Source organism: Ixodes scapularis, unplaced genomic scaffold (assembly GCF_016920785.2).
Source record: "Ixodes scapularis isolate PalLabHiFi unplaced genomic scaffold, ASM1692078v2 PGA_scaffold5__190_contigs__length_132052651, whole genome shotgun sequence".
NCBI lineage: Eukaryota > Metazoa > Arthropoda > Arachnida > Ixodida > Ixodidae > Ixodes > Ixodes scapularis.
The window spans coordinates 106520312-106541371 of NW_024609880.1; the positions used below are offsets into that span (position 1 = coordinate 106520312).

General features: G+C 47.5%; 1 protein-coding gene across 1 annotated transcript in view; it reads right to left on the reverse strand.

Moving 5' to 3' along the window:
• Positions 1–21060, reverse strand: part of LOC8037488 (activating molecule in BECN1-regulated autophagy protein 1) — a 65545-nt gene that overhangs the window by 38070 nt on the left and 6415 nt on the right. The window contains 8 exon segments of the mRNA XM_029981520.4: positions 1493–1586; positions 10195–10393; positions 12254–12552; positions 13265–13390; positions 14121–14507; positions 15689–15872; positions 17115–17173; positions 17252–17405. Of these exon segments, the coding sequence (XP_029837380.2) occupies positions 1493–1586; positions 10195–10393; positions 12254–12552; positions 13265–13390; positions 14121–14507; positions 15689–15872; positions 17115–17173; positions 17252–17401 (1498 nt within the window). The 5' untranslated portion in view covers positions 17402–17405.

The following is a 21060-nucleotide window of genomic DNA, read 5'->3' on the forward strand; positions in this document are numbered from 1 at the left end:
AAGCCACCACCCACGTCTTCACAGAGGGGCTAAGAGCTTCCGGGGCAGTGGTTAGACGCATTGCCGGAGCCCTACAAGCACTATTGCTACCTCCGGACAAAAAACACCCGTTGCTGTCGAGGAAGGCAAGTCCACATTTGTCGCAGTTTTGAAAAATATGATTGGGCTCTGGGAAACGCTTTGCAGATATTTCATATCAGCTTGATGCTTCTTACCCTCCAAATGAGTAGTAATCGCTTTATTCCCCATGTTGCTCACAGAGAACTTCTTGCAGCACTTTGTGCAGTGAGCACTGTTTGGATCCTTTGGAATGGGCCAAATCCAACTTGCATTCGTGGATATGTCCGGGTTCGTCCAGTTGAGGCTGAAGGAGCACTTTCTCGACAGCGACATAGTCACTTTCACATATCTCCACTTCCAGAAAATAACAATATAGAAAGGCCAACCCAAAGCCACAAACGCAAGTGGCAGAGCTCGTAGAGTGCAGGCATCCAGGTTGAGTTTACGGGAAAGCGCAAAAACACCATATCTGACAAACGAATGAATAGCTAGGCGTGTGCCTCCGAGAGGGTAGATGAATGAACGACGGCTGTTCTCTTTCGAGTGAATGGTGAGTCACGTCACCCAGTATCTGCTAGAGTAACCGTTTCTCCTCGTACTAGAGCAACACCACCAGACTAGAGTCACGAACTAAACAAAATGGCCGCTGATACCTGCTTCACTAGTAGCTGTAACTCTTTAGCCGCCATACTTTAGCGTTGCTACTCTAAAGTGTAGCATATTTAGTGACTTTAGAGTGTACTAAAAGAATGAGCCGCCAGCTTCGCACATGCTCACGTGTGAAGCGCAGCGCGTGAAAAATTGGGCGGGTCGCATCGCGCCTATGGGGTCGCGACGCCGCACTTGACTGCGCTCGTGGCTATGCCTGCCCATGCCTGCCGCTTCTAGCGCAAGCGGGATAGCATGGGATAAATTCCCCGACTCGGCAGTCTTTTTCAAAATTTCCCTGACAATACCCCGAGTTCTCCAGGTGTCTTAAAATTCCCTCACAATTCCCGGTCTTCCCGGTCGGTAGACACCCTGCTAGACTAGAAACTGTAGACACTGATCGTTATAAGCAATACGTTGTTATATGTGGTATCGTTATAAAAGAATTACACTGTATTAGTATGTGCCTCAAACGTAAAACTAATTGCCATTGTTCAGCAAATCCCAGACAAAACAAATTCCTGATGTAGCAAACATATTTCCAATTCCCACTGACTTCATCATTATCGGATTAGACCCTATTCCTCCTTTCACTAAACCCAAAATCACTTGCAGTGTAGAACACATTCGCATCTGTTCCTTCGTGATTACATTCGCATTCACCTTGCACAAACAAATTAGTTATCCATGCATTCAATGAACAAACAAACACCTCTGCTTCCCAGATGTTGTGCAAACCCACGGGGATACTTCTTGAATGTGGTATAAAGGGCTGCCTCCCTACCTTCGTAGATCTGATCCCTCAGACTGGTCAACCTTGCCCTGTAGCCGCTCACATTGGCCAGCCTCTCCAGGATCTCCGTGATGCGCATGCGCACCTGCGAGAAATCGAGACAATCAATCCGACCAATCGGGGAAGTTTCCTGGGCCATTTCAAGCTTGGACTGCACTCTTAAAGAATATTGATGTTCCTCACAGTTGAAGGAATTCATGAAAAAATAAAAACCCCATAGCTAGAAAGAAATAAAGTAGACCAAACAAAATTGAAAAGGAACATCAATCTATCTAAGGAATATTTAACTTCTTCTAAAAAGTATTCACAATGGTTGCAGTAAAATGTTACATTTAAACTCGAGGTTGCTCGAGTTTATAAAACCTGCGGATGCACAAATACTTGAAATTTCCAAACATGGATTGAACGTTACTTATCCTTCTATTCATATCAGACTCGGGAACTTTCTAGCCGGTATTTGCCGGCGAATATTCGGCGGCAGCTGAATTATTGACTAAGTATGTGACTGAACATTTAACCGGCAAAATATTTTACCATTTGGTACCGTACGATATTGAAGTGCATTATGGCACTTGCAGAAGCAACAATCTGGATGGTGAATACGATATTAAAGGGACCATGAAATAACCTTTTTACTTTTTCCAGATAACTTTTACATTAAACCATCAATGTTCACTGAATGCCGAACAGGCATCCGTTTTCGTCTCGGTTTATTAACTTCTACACAAAAAATTAATTAAATATCGACTTCTTTCTCTCCAACTGACCGCAAAACAAGCCGTTTTGTACGCTATTTCCGTAACCGGAAGTTCTCTCGGTAGTAGGAGAATGGGAGCGTTAGCGGCAACGAGTTGGGGTGCGCCAGTATGTTTTACTGCGCTGATGTCACCGACGTATTTTCTCAATCGGCGCCCCTCATCGCCGCATCGCAGCTGAACGAAATTCAATGAGATATGTTGCGCTACAGCGACAGCATGGGACTAGTCCCATACACCGGTATGCCTGTTGGGAAGTGCATTGAGTCTTCCGGTGAAGACTCCAGAAGTCAACCCAACTGTCACTGTTGGCAAAAGGGCCGGCCCGTGTCAGTCGTTTGCAAAGCGACGTAGATGGAAACAAATTGCCTCGGCGTTTTTCGCGGCGTCGGAGATGCAGGAGCGAGCCGACGTTAAAAAAGATACGTTTGAACTACGAGTGTCAGCAAGAGCCACGTAAATACCTGTTTACACTTGGAGCGGATGCGCGCGCTTGATGGAAGTGCTGTATTCGTGCTGTTGGTAAGCGCTTCGGCACCGTTCTTTTACGATTGCAACTCGATACTGACGCGACACTCGGCAAAGAAAGGTTGGACCGGCGTTGCACGTATACCTCCCACGAACTGTTATAGCACGACAGTGACATGCAGTCTGTCAGAATAAAAATGGCATACCAATAACAAAGTGTACATACCGTGTTACGAAGGTAATCCATAAGGCGTTTATTTCAGCTCTATATCACACAAAACAAGAAGATAGAATCGACGAGAGTCCCTTTTCGACGAGTGTTCGTCAACACTGCCTCGGAAAACAAGGGGAAGAGATTGACCTCACCTCTTAATCTAAAATTGAGGTCAGCGATCAAAATTTAACACGGGAAGGGTCCACAAGGGTCGCGCGGGCATATTCCATTCAGCACGCCAGCCGGTCCTAGGCAGACGGTCTTGCGACTAAGCAACGCAGCGCCGAGTCGGAATGCCTGCTAGGCCTATATCCTGAGCAGCTCGCTTCGTCGGAGTCGGTGGATCCAGCGTTCTTGTTCGTCGTGGTCTATTTTAAGTACTGTTTTCTTGCTGCTTGAAGTCGGCACGCGCGAGAAGAACATGTAGAAAAATAAACGTTCAGTCAGTCAGAGTTTTGAGCGGAAGGAAAACAAAGAAAATAAACGTTCGTCGGTCACCGCCACCCAAAGTAACTGAAGTCGGCCCTGCCTACAGTGTTCTAGAGGGTGTAGTGGCAAGAGTGGCGCCCGCTTACAATGAAGCACATGAAGACGGTCGATGTAGATACCGCGAGTGGCGCTGGAGTTCTGTGCCCTAGGAGAATTAATGGCACGTGTGCGATGAACGAAGAAGACGACGAGGGTGACGCGGTACGCTTCTCCGAAATGTAGCACCGTAGAACTTCTTTCGCAGCTGTTCAGCCTGCAGCCCTAGTGATAGCGTTGCTGAGCGATGTGTCAGTACTGGGGGGGGGGGGGGGAGTCAATATTAATTAATCTCCCTCAAAACACGGGAATATTTCAAATAGAGGATAGCACACACTCTAGAGGCATTAGTTCAAAGGCAGAACTACAATTTACTATACTGCGTTTCACCTTATGTTGTACCGCAGCGAAGGCTAGAAGCGCGAGCTCATAGCGTTGGCAGCTGCTCTTAATTCCCGAGAGCGTGTGCCGCCGAGATGTGCCCCAGAGCAAAGAGCTCGCGCTTGTAGCCTTTCCTGCGGTACATTATAAGGTGAAACAGAGTATACAGAACAACACTAGCAGTTTTTTCGCACTGCGAAAAGCTCCAGTCAAACCACAGTAGTAAGCGCCGAACAGTGCTGATGATGGGGCTGACGGGGGCGCGCTCCTAGGGCACAGAACAGCAGCGCCATAATGTCGTCTACGCGCAAAATCTTCACAAAGCGGCCGCCGCTCTTGCCACTACAACCCCCTCTAGAACACTGTAGCCCTGCCCTACTGCGCACGCACAGTAGTTGCTTCGTTTACCACACGATACATGGCGCTTGGCTCTCAGCATTATCAAATTTGGCAATTTTCGCCACGCATCTCTAATTATGCTACAAAATGTGGATCTGAATATTATTTAACAAAACTTTTAGGAAACATTCGCCGGCTATTTATTGTTTACGATCGCGGTGCTGGTGAGGTAGGCTCTTACCCAATAGGCGACGTGGATTCGGCTGACGTGCTCCGTTTCCGCGGATGCATCGTAGTGAAAAGGCGAAGGAAAGAAGGCGCAAAAGAGTCCAGTTTTCTTTTAAAAGTTCTATAGCAAATAATTTTTTTTGGCTCCCTATTTTTGTGTTTTTGTGTTTCTTTTCACACCTTTTACGACGTGTGGTGGATGAAACTCGATTTTAAAATTATTTCATGGTCCCTTTAACTCTTACTTTTACAGTAATACTTTGTTAACTCGAACACGGCTATTTTGAAATTTATTTATTTTATTTATTTAAAGAATAGTGCGGCTCACATCTGTGAGCCATAGCAGGGGTGGTTACATAATGGCATGATGTGATGTACTTATGAGCACTTTCTCGTGGCGGAAGCGATTGCTTCAACAAAAATATCAAGTGATGGGAGGGTGACTATTTCATTCGTCAAAGAATTCCATTCACTGATTGCCCGAGGAAAAAAAGAATATTTGAAGACATCGTGCTTAAGAGGATATTGTTTAATGGCCCTAGTATGGTTCAGTCTAGCTGATCCGCGTGATGAAAATTGTATGTATCTATCACTACTGACATTAAAGATTCCATTAATAAAAGAATATAAATTTCGCAGTCTGTCTATTTTAGCTCTAACCTCCAATGGCGGGATGTTAGCTTGCTCTAGTAAGCTCGAGGCAGACACACTATATCTGAACTTATTAAATATAAACCTTCCAGCCAGTCTTTGTACGCTTTCAAGTTTACTAATTTTTTCTGCGTGTGCGGATACCATACTGTGTGTGCGTACTCTAGAATAGTTCGTACAATTGATTGGTAAACAGTCTTCTTTGTTTCGTTATCCGCAAATTTTAAGGTGCGTCTTAGTGTGTATAATTTTGCCCTGGCCTTATTCGTTATGTCATCGATATGCTGGTTCCAAAGAAGTTTACTGGTTATTGTCACTCCAAGATACTTATAGTGGTCAACAAATTTAATGGGAATCGCATCTATTGAATAGCAATATTTCAAGGGATTCTTTCGTGGTTAAGTTAAGTGGTTAAGTCGTAAAATTTCCTTGTCACGGAATAAGCTCCCATTGGCACAATGCATTTTGTCCTTGCTTATCTCGAAAGGTTTTCATGACGGACTTCCGATATCTCGAAATCTCGTCAGCAAAAATCGGAGAAAAACACAATAAACAAAAACTGCTGAAAAAAAAAAAAAAAAAATGTGTGTGGCACATAAAAAAAAAGAAAGACAAAAAAAAACATGCATAAAGCGCAAGAAAACAATTTAAAAAAATAACCGCCGGTGCGGTGTACGCAGACGCAAAGAAATGTGCAACTGAAAAACTTTTTTTTTTGTTTTGTTTTGTTTTTACGATTTCCATTTGGACAAGCTAATCGCTGGCAAGCCGGGATGCCTGGTGTTCCATGCAACCCTTTCCCTTGAGCGTTTTGTTCCGCTGTCTTTCGTTTTCTCTTTGTTCCTGGGTTCTTCCATTTCCCTTCCCAGTCCAATCCTGGGTCGTCGTGAGTCTCGTGTTTCCCATAGGTGTCTCGTTTCGAGAGTTGCTGCTCTTTGTTGCTTGTCCGTCATTTTTTTTTTGGGGGTGTTTCGATTGTCTTGCGGCACCACATGAGCAAGGGTGAAATGTTCAATTCGGTCATCGGTTGTGAATCCTCTGATGTTGCTGGCGTGCGACTTGATTGACCGTGAAGATGGCGGAGCCCGAACAGTGCAAATCACTGACGCTTGAGAGCAAAGTTGCCCTCATCAGAGAAGTTGATGTTGCCGCGATTGTTAGAAGTTTTATTTAGAACAGAGTGCGATCAGAGGTAAAAAGTTCCAGTACTTTGCTTATCTCGAAATTTCGCTTATCTCCAATTTTTTCACAGCTTTTATGACTTCCGAGTTAACGAGGTATTACTGTATAATATTCAGCTCACTAATGAAAACTATCATAGTAGAGTAATCTTTCGTTATAACGAAGTCAACGGGTTGGCAAAAAATTCGGTAGAAACGGCAATTCGATAAAAGCATTAGAGCCAAAAAAACAATGCCAGCAGCCTTGAATGTGGATGGGAACACTGCAGAAAACTCCGACTATATTTAATCTTATGAACACCTCACGGCAGCTTTACCGAGTAAAAAAGTGATTAAGTGGAGTTTGCCGATAACTTCATCCGGTCATCAGTTTTCCTTGAACTGCTCCAGGCATTGCAAGAACACTGTCACCGCCACTGCACTCCACTTTGTTTCGAAGCAGCCGTAGGATGTTTCGCGTCTCCACAGTCGTTGGCGTTTCCCCGAGATGCCTTTCCGACGTCGCTTCGTTTTACCTTGGCCGCACACAAGGTCCACAATTGCAGCATCCATGGCAACAACGGGAATGTCCGCATTGAAAAGCACGAACGAATCAAAGTTATCCTCGATTGCTTTGACAACATGCTTTCACAAACTCCTGTAGAGATCATTGCAGCTATGGAAATCGTGCACCAGCTCGGCAAGCGTGCTAGCGAGAAAAAATCCGACGTGCGCAAAGCAGTTGGCAATCTTTCATCTTTAGGTAGCGGGCACGCTGTCTCCTGCATGAGAGGCTTCTCGAACCTGTCCAATAGGCCTTGCTTGTTCTGCGAAATGGTGGACAGTGTTACAGCCGATGCTGGAATGTCAAACTTTTTGGCGATTTTGGACTGGGCCAGCCACTTTTCTCAACCTCGCAGATCTAAGCGACTTTCGGTAAACACTCCCAATCTCCCATACGACGCACGTGTGCGTGTAGAAGGCTACAGGCACGCGCGTTGGGGGCTCCTGAGGGGATGATCTCCTCCGGGCTCCATCGCTCCCTTGACCCGATTCCGACAGGAGCTGGGCAGCGTCGGCCGCGGGGGCTGTGAGTAGCATCGGAACATTGACGCTGCTTCCTACCTGCGTCCCCGCGTCGGCTCATCCGCATCGGAGACGGCGCTCTGCCAGCTCAGCACGCTCTGCCCTCCGTCACCCGTTTACTCCATTTTTCCAGTTTGCCCCGGTGAAGAAAGGGGAGGGGAAGCAAGGGTGTCCGTGCGCCTCCGCGTAGGCTTCCGGGTTTTCTACAACTCGGCCTTCGTAATAAGTGTGGTCAGCCGCCGATACACTTCAAATAATCCGATTAAAAACCGTGTATTTCGGTCTGGACCACGTCGAACTTGGATAAAAGCGATAGTTCGAAAAAAGTGATTTTGTTATAACGAGGAATTACTCTATTAAAGAGCATCGTAAGATATTGAACACTGCTAGGGGTGTGCGAATATTCGCCATTCTCGAATAACGAATCGAATATTACCCTATTCGATTCGTTAATCGAATCGAATAATATTTTTCAAAAGTTTTGAATATTTTTCAAAGAAGTTTCGAATAGTCGTTACGGTGTCGCGCCTCGCGATTCCCTTCACAGGCGTCCCACAACGCGCCGGCACGCCTGCAATATGTGCCCGCAAGATGGAAATACGTACCCTCTTCTCCTAGACAATGATTTTCATCACCGGCAACAGCCGTCCCTCTCCGTACATACGTTGCTGTTGCCTCCATTAGGGACCACTATGTTAAGTATAACCCGCATGTAAGCGATTTGCCGAGAGACGAGACAGGCGACGTCGACCCGCTTCGCTGTCATTCGATCAGTCGCGCGATGAGGCAAGCCGCACGGAAGTGGCGTGAGCAAGTGACCAAGGTGATGAGGACGTTTTCTAGAAATCCAAACACCGAGCAACGCGACGAGCGACAGTGAGAAATCTGTCGCTCGCTGCTGACTCTCGTCGTCGCTGTCGCTCGTCTTGTCGCTCGCTAAATCACTTGCATGCGGTTCAGCATTTAGGAACAACTTTCGCACGAGATTGCTTGTGCACTCTTTCGGAAAGCAAGTGGTGGAGACGTTTCAGAACTGGTTGCAACGGTACCGCCATTCTGTGTAAGCGAAGTAAAAGTGGTAGAAGCAGGAAGTTGTTCGAAGAGAAAGCACACTAGAATTGGGAAGTTTTTCGGCCGCTCCTATGCAATCAATTGAATAAGCCACAACAGCTGCTGGTGTCGAGTCTTTCCCAACACTTTCCATGGTTTTTCCACTTGTTCAGTGTGTGAAGATGTTGCTTTTTGAGGGCGCAAGTAGGTCAAGACAATGAGTTTTCCCAGAATCTTCTCAGATCAGTGAAAATAATGTTCCTGGACGTAAGTGCAGGCACATGATGCCCTTACACATTCCTTGATCCTCAATTCAAGGACATCTGCTACAAAAAGGAATAAAAAGATAATGTCGAGTTCCTATCATGGACAATGCTTCAGGATCTACCAGGCTCAAGCGAGCTGTGATTTTATGTTCAGCATCTGCGTGAACCGTGATATTATGTTTAGCATTCTAATATTTTATTAGCTTTTGTCTTTATTTAAATATATATAGTTGAACTCTAGTTATTATTGTCAAGCTGCGATTTTACAAGGATTTTAAGAAATGTTTTGGAACAATAAAAATCAATTTTTTAAACTCTTTGCTCTACTTTAATAGCTGTCTACTTACTATTCCGAAACTATTCAAAAATTATTCGATTCGTATTTGTATTCGATTCGGTCCCACAATTATTCGATTCGTATTCGATTCGGTTTCAAAAATCACTATTCGCACACCCCTAAACACTGCAGTATGTATAACCTCATTAATGTTTTCAATTAATGCATGTTCCGAGCCACTATGTTTACAAACACAGGTCTCCATAAAATACCCATAGGAATATGTTACTTCTCTATTTGTTGCATACGGCTTCCCAACTTGCATGCCTAAAAACTGCTATTGAACATGGCTAATGTGATGTATCGGCTGCCCGGTTTCAGCGACCTTCTTCGTTTTGCTCCACCTGCCATTTTTTCACCTCCTTGCACCGCGCGTCTTCCCTGTCCTCGTCCGGCGTACATGACCTAGAACTAGGGTCGGAAGGAATTAAGGCTTTTGCAACAGACATTCATCTTTCCAATTTTTTCTCCCACACGTGCTTGCTCTTCTGCCATGCCCGGTGGCTTGGTTCCCCAGTTCTGTTAGTTTCACTTTGAGTCGCATTCATGCACCATGCCACCGGAATCTCGGTGTGTGCACACATCAAACTACACCACTTTGCAGCGTAGCTTGTGCTGACGCGGGACAGCATTTGGGGTTAGCTCAATCTGCTCAGGAATTTTGCCCACTTTTATAGGGCGACATTCCATGATTACAAACATAATTGAATCCTAGTTTCAAATAAGAGCTGCCCAGACAAGACCGACTCGCATTTTAATTCATAGGGACTTCCACGGCTGTGGAAGTCCACGTAATAGAAACTGCCGCGAAAAAGCTGCCTCCCATCTCGTCCAGGGGCTCCCGAAAGCACCGTCGGTTCAATTTTCCAGAATCGCACGTCTTTTCGTTGCAGACCTCCGAAAAACGTAACAATATGTTGCACCGCTACTTCAGGCGGAAAATTCACAAGCATTTGGCGACGGTCGTCACCGCAACCGCGCAGTCGCCCGTTAACATTCTCGCTCTTTCTCCCAGAAATTAGAAAATACACACGGGTGAACAAACAAACTTCTAGAAGCAAAACGCAGGGCATGGCCAGTCATCTTCACGCTTCGGTCTTTGGCGCTCTTACAGGCCGACGCCACCATCTCGTTGGTGGCACAGCAATAAAGAGAGGTGCCTGGGACTCGCCATTCCCTGCGTTTCTCAGGCTGTCACTAACTACAGAAGAGAGGCTCGAGGCCGCTCCCCACCTGGTGAATCTGCTCCCTGGCCACTGCGGTGGTGAGTGCGGCGCTGCTCAAGCTCTGCAGGGAGAGCTGCAGACGGGTGAGCAAGCTCACCAGGGACAGGGACACCTCCTGTCCCGAAGGGTTCCCACCGCTGCCGCCACGGCCAGGAGGGCCGCCGCCCTCGCCGCCCGCCCCCTCGGACGTCGTCCCCGCGGATGAGCTGCGGACGAGCGAGCCCATGTGCCAAGAATTGAGCGTGGGCGTCAAGTTCCACGCGCCGAAGAGTCGTTCATGTAAACTTCGAGTGAACGCTTATAACTTCGAAAACTTGTTTACGCACTCTGGCATTAAACCCTGCCGCACGTCTTGTCAGCTCTGCCATCATGCTTTTCTCTTTGTTCTCCCACTTAACCTCCATTCTGGGCGCACCACGTGCCTCAAGTCTCGCCGGAAGTGCACTCCTCGTGCCATTGCAACACCATTTAGGGGGGATGCACACACTTACCGCATGAGTCGCCCAACAGGACAGGCTGCAAAACTTGCCGCGCAGATTCCAACCATAGTGCGGTTTCATAAGACCCACTTCTGACTCGCATTCTTGCCAAATCCCATCTGGGGCTCTAAACTCATCCAACACAAAGTTGAGGCCCAAGTTCGCAAAGTACGCGATTGGACAATCACGACGATGACTTCTCGCTTTCGCCACTGGCGTCGAATCGGCGCACTGCGCAAACTTTCAGCTTCAACCTTGCGTTTGACGAGTTTAGGGACCCTGGTGAACTTTTGCCCAATGCTACCTTTCCGAAAGACAGTCCCTGGAGTACAGCTAGAGTGCAACAAATCAATTTTGTGCTCCCTTACCTTAATCACTAAAGGTCTATACCAATCCCTGTAAAATGTTAGGGTTTGTTTTGTTATTTGTTTAAAGGACACATGCAAAGGAAAAAACATTTTTTTTAGACAGCTTAGATGGAAAAAGGATGTCATAAAACGATTTTACAACGAAGAAAAAAAATTTTTAGAGCTATATTTACGGCGCTATACGAATTTGTAGTTGGCGCTCGCGGGAGCCGCCGCTGGTCACGTGGTAGGCCGCGCGCCGCCGCGCTGCGTCGCCGCCGCACGCTGAGCGTTGTGCGAACGCCGCTTCAACGCGTTTCTCCGCGCCGCCGTCGCCGCCGCCGCACAAGTTCGTCTGCTTTGGGGCGCCGCCGCCGTCGTCTGACCGGCGCATAGGTCTATCACGTCTGCTTGCGCTTTTTCAGGAGTTTCCTTTGGGCTCTAAAAGTTACTTATTCATCTTAGTTTTTTGTTATACTTCAAACAAAGATGAATAAGTTACTTTTAGAGGCCATAGGAAGCTTCCGAAAGAACGCAAGCACCACGTGATAAAGAAAGATCAGTCACGTGATAAATACGGACCACTTTTCCGCGGTGCCCGCGGGCGCCAACTATGAATTCGTTTTGCGCCATAAATATAGCTCTAAAAAATTTTTTTCTCCGTTGTAAAATCGTTTTATGGCGTCCTTTTTCCATCTAAGCAGTTTAAAAAAAATGTTTTTTTCCTTTGCATGTGTCCTTTAAAGCAATCTAAGACTTGGGACGACTTTTGTCTTTGCTGTGCACTGGCAGGGTGCAAGATACGCCAATTTGACAGTAAACTGTCCTAATTTGTGTTCTTGACAAACTCAATTCAGCATCAATGCATCTGTGATCCAAGAGAAACAAAACAAAAAACTAAAGCGAACACCACGCTTCAGCAGTCTCATGAAGCAAAGGTATGATAAAAAATCTATAGCACACTATGGAGCTGATTATAGCAAATACTGTTAACCTAATTTCCGTGAATTTCCCAATTTAAAAAATTATTACGGCACACTGATCGCAAAGATTCATCATCTCCATAGCAACGAATACACAACATACAACTCCCAGTAGCAAAGTTTTGTGCCCATGAAATACTCAAAAACCCACACGTATCAAGTTGCTTCCAGTATACCAATGCAAAAAAAAGAAAGTGCTATATAAGTAGAGGTTCCAATGCACTGACGTATCTTTACAACAGATGCTTCCCCCTCACCTAGCAGACGACACCGTGGTTGAGGTCGCGGCGGACGACGTCGCACTGCCCGACCTGCCCAGCCGACCCGTCCGCTCCGCACCCAAATCAGCTCCGGCTCTAGAGGTGGCGCCGGTGGAGCGCTGGTGCTGCTGCATGCGCCTCTCCAGCCGCGAGCAGATGGAGCGCAGCCGGTAGAAGGTGGCCCAGAAGTGGCGGCTGTGCGGGGAGCTGCCGCCGGACAGGCGAGGGGCGGGGTTTGTCGATGGGGGCAGAGGCTCCTCCTCCTCGTCCAGAAGCCCCTCCTCCCACCAGCGCTGCTGCATCCAATAAGAGCCTGTCAGTCTGTATGGGCCAAACGAATGTATAGACAAACTCCAGCAAGCGTTTTCTTTTAATCTCTCTTTCGCGAAATCTGGTCACGTAGCTCAAAGGTCGCAGTGTTGGGTTAGTCCCCCGAGAGGCAATACGCGAATGCGGGTCATAGATTGGGCTAGAGCATTGCGTGAGCAATCGGTTTGGGCTCGCAATAATCGATAGCCAGATGAGCATTCGGGTAACGGCTCGTGTCGAATATCTGCAATGATGACAGCAGCCGAACCCTAATAATGTCTGGAACTCGGCATGCGTTCAGCGCTTTGCCAACCCCAGCGCAAGACGAACATTGGCGGCATATAATGAACTCGAGGTCACGTGGCCGCTTGTTTTGGCAGCGAGTTGAGGAAATAAATGCTGCACTTCTTTGTTTTCTTTTTTTCTGCGGTTATAATTTGCAGGGGAAGAAAACCTAAAGTGTGTTTCATGAGTTTATTAACATCAGGGACTCGTTCGTAGTGTTTTTTTGCGCAAAGTACAAAAATAGTTACGCAGCCTTTTCAAGGGGCACTAAAGTGGCAACGGGACTCTACGCCGGGATGCAGAGACTAGTCAGCTGATTTACGCTGTAGTCGAGGCTTCCAACGAACCCAAACTTTCGAGACCGCAAAAATGATTGCCCAAAGCACATCAGAGAGAAAAAGAATGTGGTCCTACCCTCCCCTCCCTTCGCAGCCTCTGCAGGTGAGTGGAGTAAGTGGTGACGTCTCTGGCGTAGTCCCTGGCCTGCTGCAGCGCTTCCTCGGGCTCGAGACTGGGCCCCGGCTGCTGATAGGTCGACAGCTGAAAGTATGAAAACATGCATGAGCCTCGTCAGCCAGGAAACTCGATCGCTCCACCGCAAGTGCGACTGGTCGACGGATCGGGCAAACCGTGGCGCAAAACCAGGCCCACCCGATTCTCAGCGTTGACTCTTCTATGCCATGTTGGGAGGCTAGCGTAACTCCCGCAGACCTGTCAAAGACACTTCGCAAGCGCACAAAACCGAGATGCACGACGGAGCCCCACCCAGCATTGCAACCGTTCCCCGTAGTGGAAACGAAGCCAAAGTAGTCAACAAAATGACAGCAGCGGGGAGGGGCTTTGGGTGCATCGTATCCAGCGCAAGCTTCCCACTTTCGATGACGCTTCAGTGTCTTGTGCACCCCGAGCATATGGCGAGTTACATGCAGCCAAAGCATGGTGGAAGGCACAAAGCGCGTGCCGAAGGCCAGGTGCTCCAAAGACGTGCCCCCCAGTTTTCGTTCTGCCAGTGACTAAGTATACAAACTGAGAGAACGCCAAATGCCGGAGTCGGTTTGCCTTTGAACAGCGAGTAGAGACAAAGCCAGCTCGCCTTGTGTCCACCCACTAATCCTTCTAAGCGGAGCTCGGTGCTCTCATCTCCTCCTCTCCCTCCGTTCCTGTACCTATAGACTCGACAACCCAGCACAAAACAGTCGATGCCGAGTATGGAGAGACCGGAAACACCGAAGAGTCACACATTCCTCCTGAAACAGACGGGAGGGCCCACCTCTTCGAGCCCCTCCAGGTGCTGGTACATGGACATGAGGCGGGTGAGGATGCTCCTCCGCTGCGAGGAGCCCCCGGCAAGGGGCGCCTCCAGGCGAGGCCCCAGCAGGGGGGGCCGCTCCAGGTGCAGGGCCCCCGACAGGCCCGCCAGCGATGACGGGTCCAGGTTGGTGATGCCCGTCACTAGGGAGCGGCCGCCGGAGAACTGCACAAAGCGCACCTTCTCCCGCTCCGAGGCCGTCTTGCAGGTAGCCAGAGCTCGGCCCTTGCGCCAGTGCCACAGCACCACCCGGTTGGCGCTGGCAATGGCCAGCAGCGGCTCCCAGGGGTGGAAGGCCAGCGACGAGATCACCGTGCCCTGGGGAGACGTCCACACCTCGCTGCCGCCCTGTCGGGGAGCGAGGGGAAGAGAGGTTCGATAGAGGCGGTGAATTACAGAATGTGCTCAAGCGTTGGAGCCTGTGCTCATCAAGCACCGACTGAAGTGATGCATAAATTAATGTGACATTGGGATCATTCGATTTACTTGTACCTCCTGCACCAGCTGCACACCGTCATATTTGATTTACGAGTGCAGCCTACCTAAAAACACAACCGGAAGTACAATGCCCTGCACTTCTCTGCACCGGTGCGGGCTGGTGAAGGTAAACCGAATGAGCCCATTGATAACTGTCTTTCTTTTTGGGTACCCAACAACCACAATGGTCACCTGTTTGGTGTGCCAACACAAAGACGTAATAGGCGAGAAACAAAGATCAGACACCCGCACACAGTATTCAAAAATACTATTAGTAGCGAGAAACAAATACGGAATGTTACAAGGTAATCGCAAGATTCTTTACTTGTTGACGATACATCGTAATTGATGCTGAGAAGTCGAGGTAAGGTGGATCAATGTTATTTCAGTGAACCTGAGAAAGCAGCAAAGCATTATAAGATGAGTGAACATCACTATATCCCAATTGATTTTGCACACCACAATGCACGGATCCAATCCAGCTAAATTCCCACAGAACTTGGCAGGGAAGTTTCTCCACTAGATTTAGCAAGGAAAAACAAAGGTCACACATAACGCAACGCCAAAACTTGCCAAGTCCAGACCATAAACACATTCTGCATCAAAAAAAGATTGCCACAAAGTCTGAAGCAGTCCAAACTACCGATCCACAGTCTCTCATGTTATTGAAGATTGTGCGTGCCTAACTGCAGCCAAAAGAAGTGCAGAAGTTCAGCGAAGAAGGAATGAAGGGAATTCCGAGGTCTAATTTAGTTATGGTAAACGCATATAACATTTCTGACGAGGGCAAAACAGTGTTGCTGCTCAGGCATACTGAAGGTGCTAGTGACTAAGTTTACCACACTGCACCTACTCCTCGACAAAAATTACACCATCTACAACACCCCCCCCTTACGAACCGCAGATCACTTCATTCATCCAACGACCCGCTCAATTCCAACGACGAAAAAAGGGGACTTGAAAGCATACGAGGAGTTTCGAGATGGATCACGCCGAAGTTCAACAATGAATTGTGTCAAAGTTTTGCATTGGATCGTGTTAGGGCCACTCACCCTAAGGTCCCAGACGCGCACCTGTCCGGCCAGGCAGCCGGATGCCAGGATGTGGTTGGAGGTCGGGTGGAATGCCAGACACCAGGGCGTGCGTGGGTGGCCCTCCAGGGTGTGTGCCAACTTGCCCGTGGAAACCTCACACACGTGGATGCGATGGTCGCCGTGGGTGGACGCCACCTTCGTGCTGCGTACACAAGGCTCGGAAATGCGGACCTGCCAAGGACTAGCTTCTTGTTTCGACCGTGTGGGACATGGAGGTAGGAAGCTTCCGGAGGTGACATGAGGCCACCAGAGGTGAAGCCAGAAATGTGGAGGAACATGCCCCCAACAATGACCGAAACCAAGAGACACTATTGAACAAAAAGGAGAGCTGCTGGCGACAAGTCAGCTCTCTTTTTCGTCCAATAGCACCTCTTTGTTTTGATCATCGTTGGGGATGTGTCACACTTCTGGCCTCAATTCTAGAGGCCTCATGTCGCCTTCAGAAGCTTCCTACCTCCATGGTGAGGGACAACGGCAGTGATTGAAGCAAGGACAGCAAACGAGAAGGTAGGTAAACAAGTGGGAAGATCGAATGAAGTGCCATAGTTCCCTCGTGAAAAGGGTTTTGAGCATAGTCCAGAAACTGCACCAAGCAGTTCTTATAAAACTTTGCTGATGGCAAAAAAAAAAAAATAAAAAATAGACTGTGCATATGAAATGCACGCATTTTCGTTTTAAAAAAAATTACTGATCTGAACGCCAAGACAACTATTTTACTTCACCAGGCAAAGAAGAAAGTTAGCAATGCACCGCAAGGAGCCAAACCGCTTTATTACGTTTTCCAAGTGAAAACGATATAGATATGAGACATTAGGGGATTTGCCATAGACCAATGTACTGTTTAGGGACAACAACACTATGCCAATCCCAGGCATTGGCATGCACTTGCATAAAAAAAAAAACTTTGTTAAACTCCAAGCGCCTGCATGCGCGCTTGCACAAAAAAAAAAGCTTCGTTAAACTCCAAGCGCCTGCATGCGCGCCATGCCGTAACCAGCCTCACTGCTGCAACGTGGTGCCACAGACATTTGTTAATCAATACGGGCAGTCAGCACCAAAGCATAGCAGTTTTGCTTTCATAGAGTTCGGTAAGAATGTCTAAAATAAATAAATCATCAGGTATGACGAATCTCCACCAAATGTACAAACAACCTCGAGGAAGGCTACATTCGATTTCACCTTACGTTGACCACAGCAGACACTACAAGCCGTGATCGCAACTTGCAACTGCGCGCACGTCGCTGCGCCAATTGAGCAGGTCATGTAATGTTTCGCAGGGCACTAAATCGGCTTCAATGGCTCGTAACATCCTCTGTGGTCCGTCGTAAGCCGAAATGAAGTTGAGCAAAAGCCACGGTAAAACACAGTTCTTTCGTTTTCTCACCAATCGGGGCTGAAGGCCATCAGGAATGTCGACCGCACGGAGGCTGGCAATTTGCAGGCCTGTAGAAAAAGCAAAGCATCGGTGGCCACGGGCCGTCGGATGCCCGACCCCGCCACGCCAGCTCCTCCCCCCCTTACCGTCTCCTCCAGTTCGTAGTGTGCGGCCCTGTCTTCGGCCATCTTGTCAAAGCGCAGCGTGTGGGTGGGCCGCCGCGGCCCTTGGCCCTGCTCCCGTAGCCGCAGGAGGGTCACCGTGTTGACGAGACAGCACTGCCTTGTTGCAGACATGTTTCTGCGTGTACGCAAATTAAAAACTCAAACTCCAACAATAAAGAAAAGAAACTCATTCTCCCACAGTGCACATCCAGAAAACAAATGCAGCAAGATGATGGCCACGGCAAGGAACCGTTGCACTTTCATGAGATTTTGTAGCACTTAAAAACTCGCTCGTGTTCTTGAAAACAAGCTGCAGCGGTTTTTTTTTTTTTTTTTTGCTACTCAAAGTACACACATTTTTGGAGTACCCGGGCCTACCTCTTTTCGGCACGCTGCCTATATTATCTCTAAATTCAAAATAGCTATCAAGAAAACGGCAATTGAAGGTTGTGCCAAAACCAATGTACAAATTTTCCCGCGCTCTCCGGCGAGGGGACATCACACTTTGTACAACTTTCAAGTGGTGCAGGCAGTCTAAAAAAATACACTATTTTGCATGTTTCTTTTTGTCTTGCTGTTGTAAGTTTCCCTGGCATTCATTTCACACCTGTAAACTTCTTGTAACCCGTCGGGAACGAGCTGAACTGCCCTTTTATTACAACAATGGACCTTTTTCGGATAACGAGCGCCATTCGGGGGGTTGTTTGCAAACTACAAAGGAAAGTCAGCCCGCCATTCCTCGTCCCGCCAGTACAGAATGGCATTGTGCAGTTGTATCAACTTTTACTGGTTTATTTGCTACCTGTACTAAAAAAAATCGTCAAAAATACAAAACGGGTGCATAGGTAGGCATCGACGATAGTGGTCATCCAGGACGGTGCCCTCCGAAAATGGAGACAGCAGCAAGCAAGAGTGAGGGGATAGGGTGTACGCACGTGCAGAGGCTTACTGGAAAGAGGTGCATGGATGGATAACTGGATAACGGCTGTACCCTTTGAAAGTAAACATCTTCGACAAAAATCTGTCTGGTTTTGGGAAACAATTCGAAAAAAAGAAAACTCAAACCAAAAGTTTAGAAACAAAGAGTTCCCAACGTTTTGGGGTCGATTTGACTCCTTCTTCAGGGGTGACTAAAAATGGAATGGAACAGCACGAGCTTCGACCACTCCTTCCTCTTCTACCGAGGTGATGTTTTGTGAACGTGACGCAGGCCATGGACGTAAAAAGATGGTAAGGCCCCGAGGGACCTGTTTATGTTACCCGGTGTATTCTGGATATGCCACGACTCCAAGAACAGGCGTTTTCGAATATGTGGCTCCGTGTCTATCATGTGTGCGTTTCCGAAGTTGATCCGATGATCAAATACCTCACAATGTTCCGCGACGGCGCTACGCTCGCGATCGAAATTGCGCACATCGTTCTGGTGCCGGCGCATGCATTCGGGAAAAGATTTAGTTTCACCGATGGAGGCCGCAGGGCACTCTGCACACGGTATCTTATAGACCACGCCTTGTGCTTTCTCTTTTGGGAGGTGATCTTTCGGCCTTAGCATGAGCCGTCCTAATGTTGACACTGGCTTGCGCGCCACTTGGATCCCTTCTTGTCGGAGCACGCACGCCAGTGTCTCGCTCGTCCCTTTTACATAGGGGACACTGATGCGCGCGATGGGGCAGGGCTGTGTGTCACCCGACGATCCATGGTTATTGCGCAAGCAGCACTGTCGACGGGCAACACGTTGAACAAAACTCCTCGAATAGCCGTTTTTTTGGAGGTCCGCAAGTATGGTCTGTTTCTCCTTTCTTCTGTCTCTTTCTGACGAGCAGATGGTCATTGCTTTAGACAAGAGAGTAGAGACCACCGACAACTCGTGACTCGTTGGGTGGTTCGAGTCATAATCAAGGTAGCGTCCGGTGTGTGTTGGCTTCCTGTAGACTGTGAATCCCAGCTTGTCTCCTAGCCTTTTCACCAGAGCATCGAGGAACGGCAAGGCTCCATCTCGCTCGTAGTCTACAGTGAACTGGATGGCCGGTTCGATAGAATTCAGGTGTGCGAGGAAGTGGTTCACTTCCGATTTCTTCACAATGCAAAAACAATCATCTACATAGCGCATGAACTCTTTTGGCCTGTTGGCGAAAGTGCTAAGCGCTTTCTGTTCAACCACTTCCATTGTGAGGTTTGCCGTCGTGACCGAAATAGAGGAGCCCATTGCCGTTCCGCTGACTTGTTTGAAAAGCTCACCCTTGAAGCTGAAGTACGTACTGCCAAGGCAGAACTCGAGAAGGCAGCATAGCTCATCAACACTGAGGCTGGTTCTTGAGCCCAATGTTTTGTCTTTCTCGAGAACCTCTCTGGCTGCAGCAACTGCTAAGGGAACTGGCACACTGGTAAAGAGTGACGACACCAAAAGACACAATCATGTCATTATCACTGAGCCTCACTTGCGAGGCACGTTCCACGAAGTGGCCGGTGTTCAGCACATGGGTCGGGGTATTTCCAACAAGGGGAGCTATAGTCCAGTGTAGGTAATTAGCGCTCGGAGCGGTGAGGTTGTAAAGTCAAGAAAAAGTGCCTTTCCGATGGGCCAATCTATCTATGATTCCCGATAGATGGACAGCTTACCGTCGTGCAGAAGATGAGTATGCGTGTGCTCTGTCCCTTGCCAAAATTATGTTTTTTAGTCACACCCTCCCATCGCTACTGGAAACCAATCTCCGCAAGTTTTGGCACGTGGTGAACGGAAAGCAAAGGAAACAAATTGAGCTTACCACTGACAGCGAACTGGTCGTTCCTAGGGAGAGTTGCTGTGTTGTTTTAAACTCTGTATTCTCACTGTCCTTTGTTAACATTACACCGGCTGTGCTTCCCGATATTCCGTCTCATGATTTCTTCCCGATGGATCCAATAGTTATTGACTGGGCAGGTATATGCAAAATAATCCAAAATATGAAGCTTGCCTCTTCTCCAGGTGATGACGACGTTAATTCCAAACTTTTGAAGAACACCGAAGTGTATTCTTCTATAACATTATCAAAGATTTTTGCATAGTCATTAAAATCCTGTACGCTCCCAAAAGACTGGAAGGTAGTTCCTCTGCACCAGTCAGGTAACACCCATTGTCCCAATAATTAGACCCATTTCACTAACAAGCATACCATGCAAACTCATGAAGCATGTACGCGATAAATAACACGATTGTGTTATTTATTGCCAAATTCTGGATCCTGGCGATTGTTCCGTCCTTCAGTCTGACCAAGATAATATTTCATCTTGATGTGGCACCTGGCTAATGAAACTTAACGCTATCGAATGAAAGTAGATGAGACTTTCACGACATTCTAATCATGTGTTACCATGTGACTACTTACTTAACAATGTTTCTGTAATGAAGGTTTCCTTCTACAAGTATCTAGGCATTACGATTTCTGATAACCTTTCATGGCAAAATCACGTGGACCACGTCACAACACTAATCGTTCACTCGGTTATCTACGGCATAACTTTTCTTTAGCCCCAACTAACCTAAAACTTCTGCTCTATAAATCTTTAGTCTGATCAAAGCTAGAATACACATCATTAATCTAGGACCCTAATATTAACTCTCTAATTTAACAAATCGAAGCCATCCAGACCCCTTTGGTGCGTTTCATTTTTTTAGAATTACTTCCACACTGCCAGTGTCTCTTCAATGAAATCTAATCTTAACTTGCACAATCTTTTATTGCGTCGTAAAATGTCTCCTCTTTGTCTCTTTCATAAGATTTATCCTTTTAACTCTCCCCTCAGTGATTCTC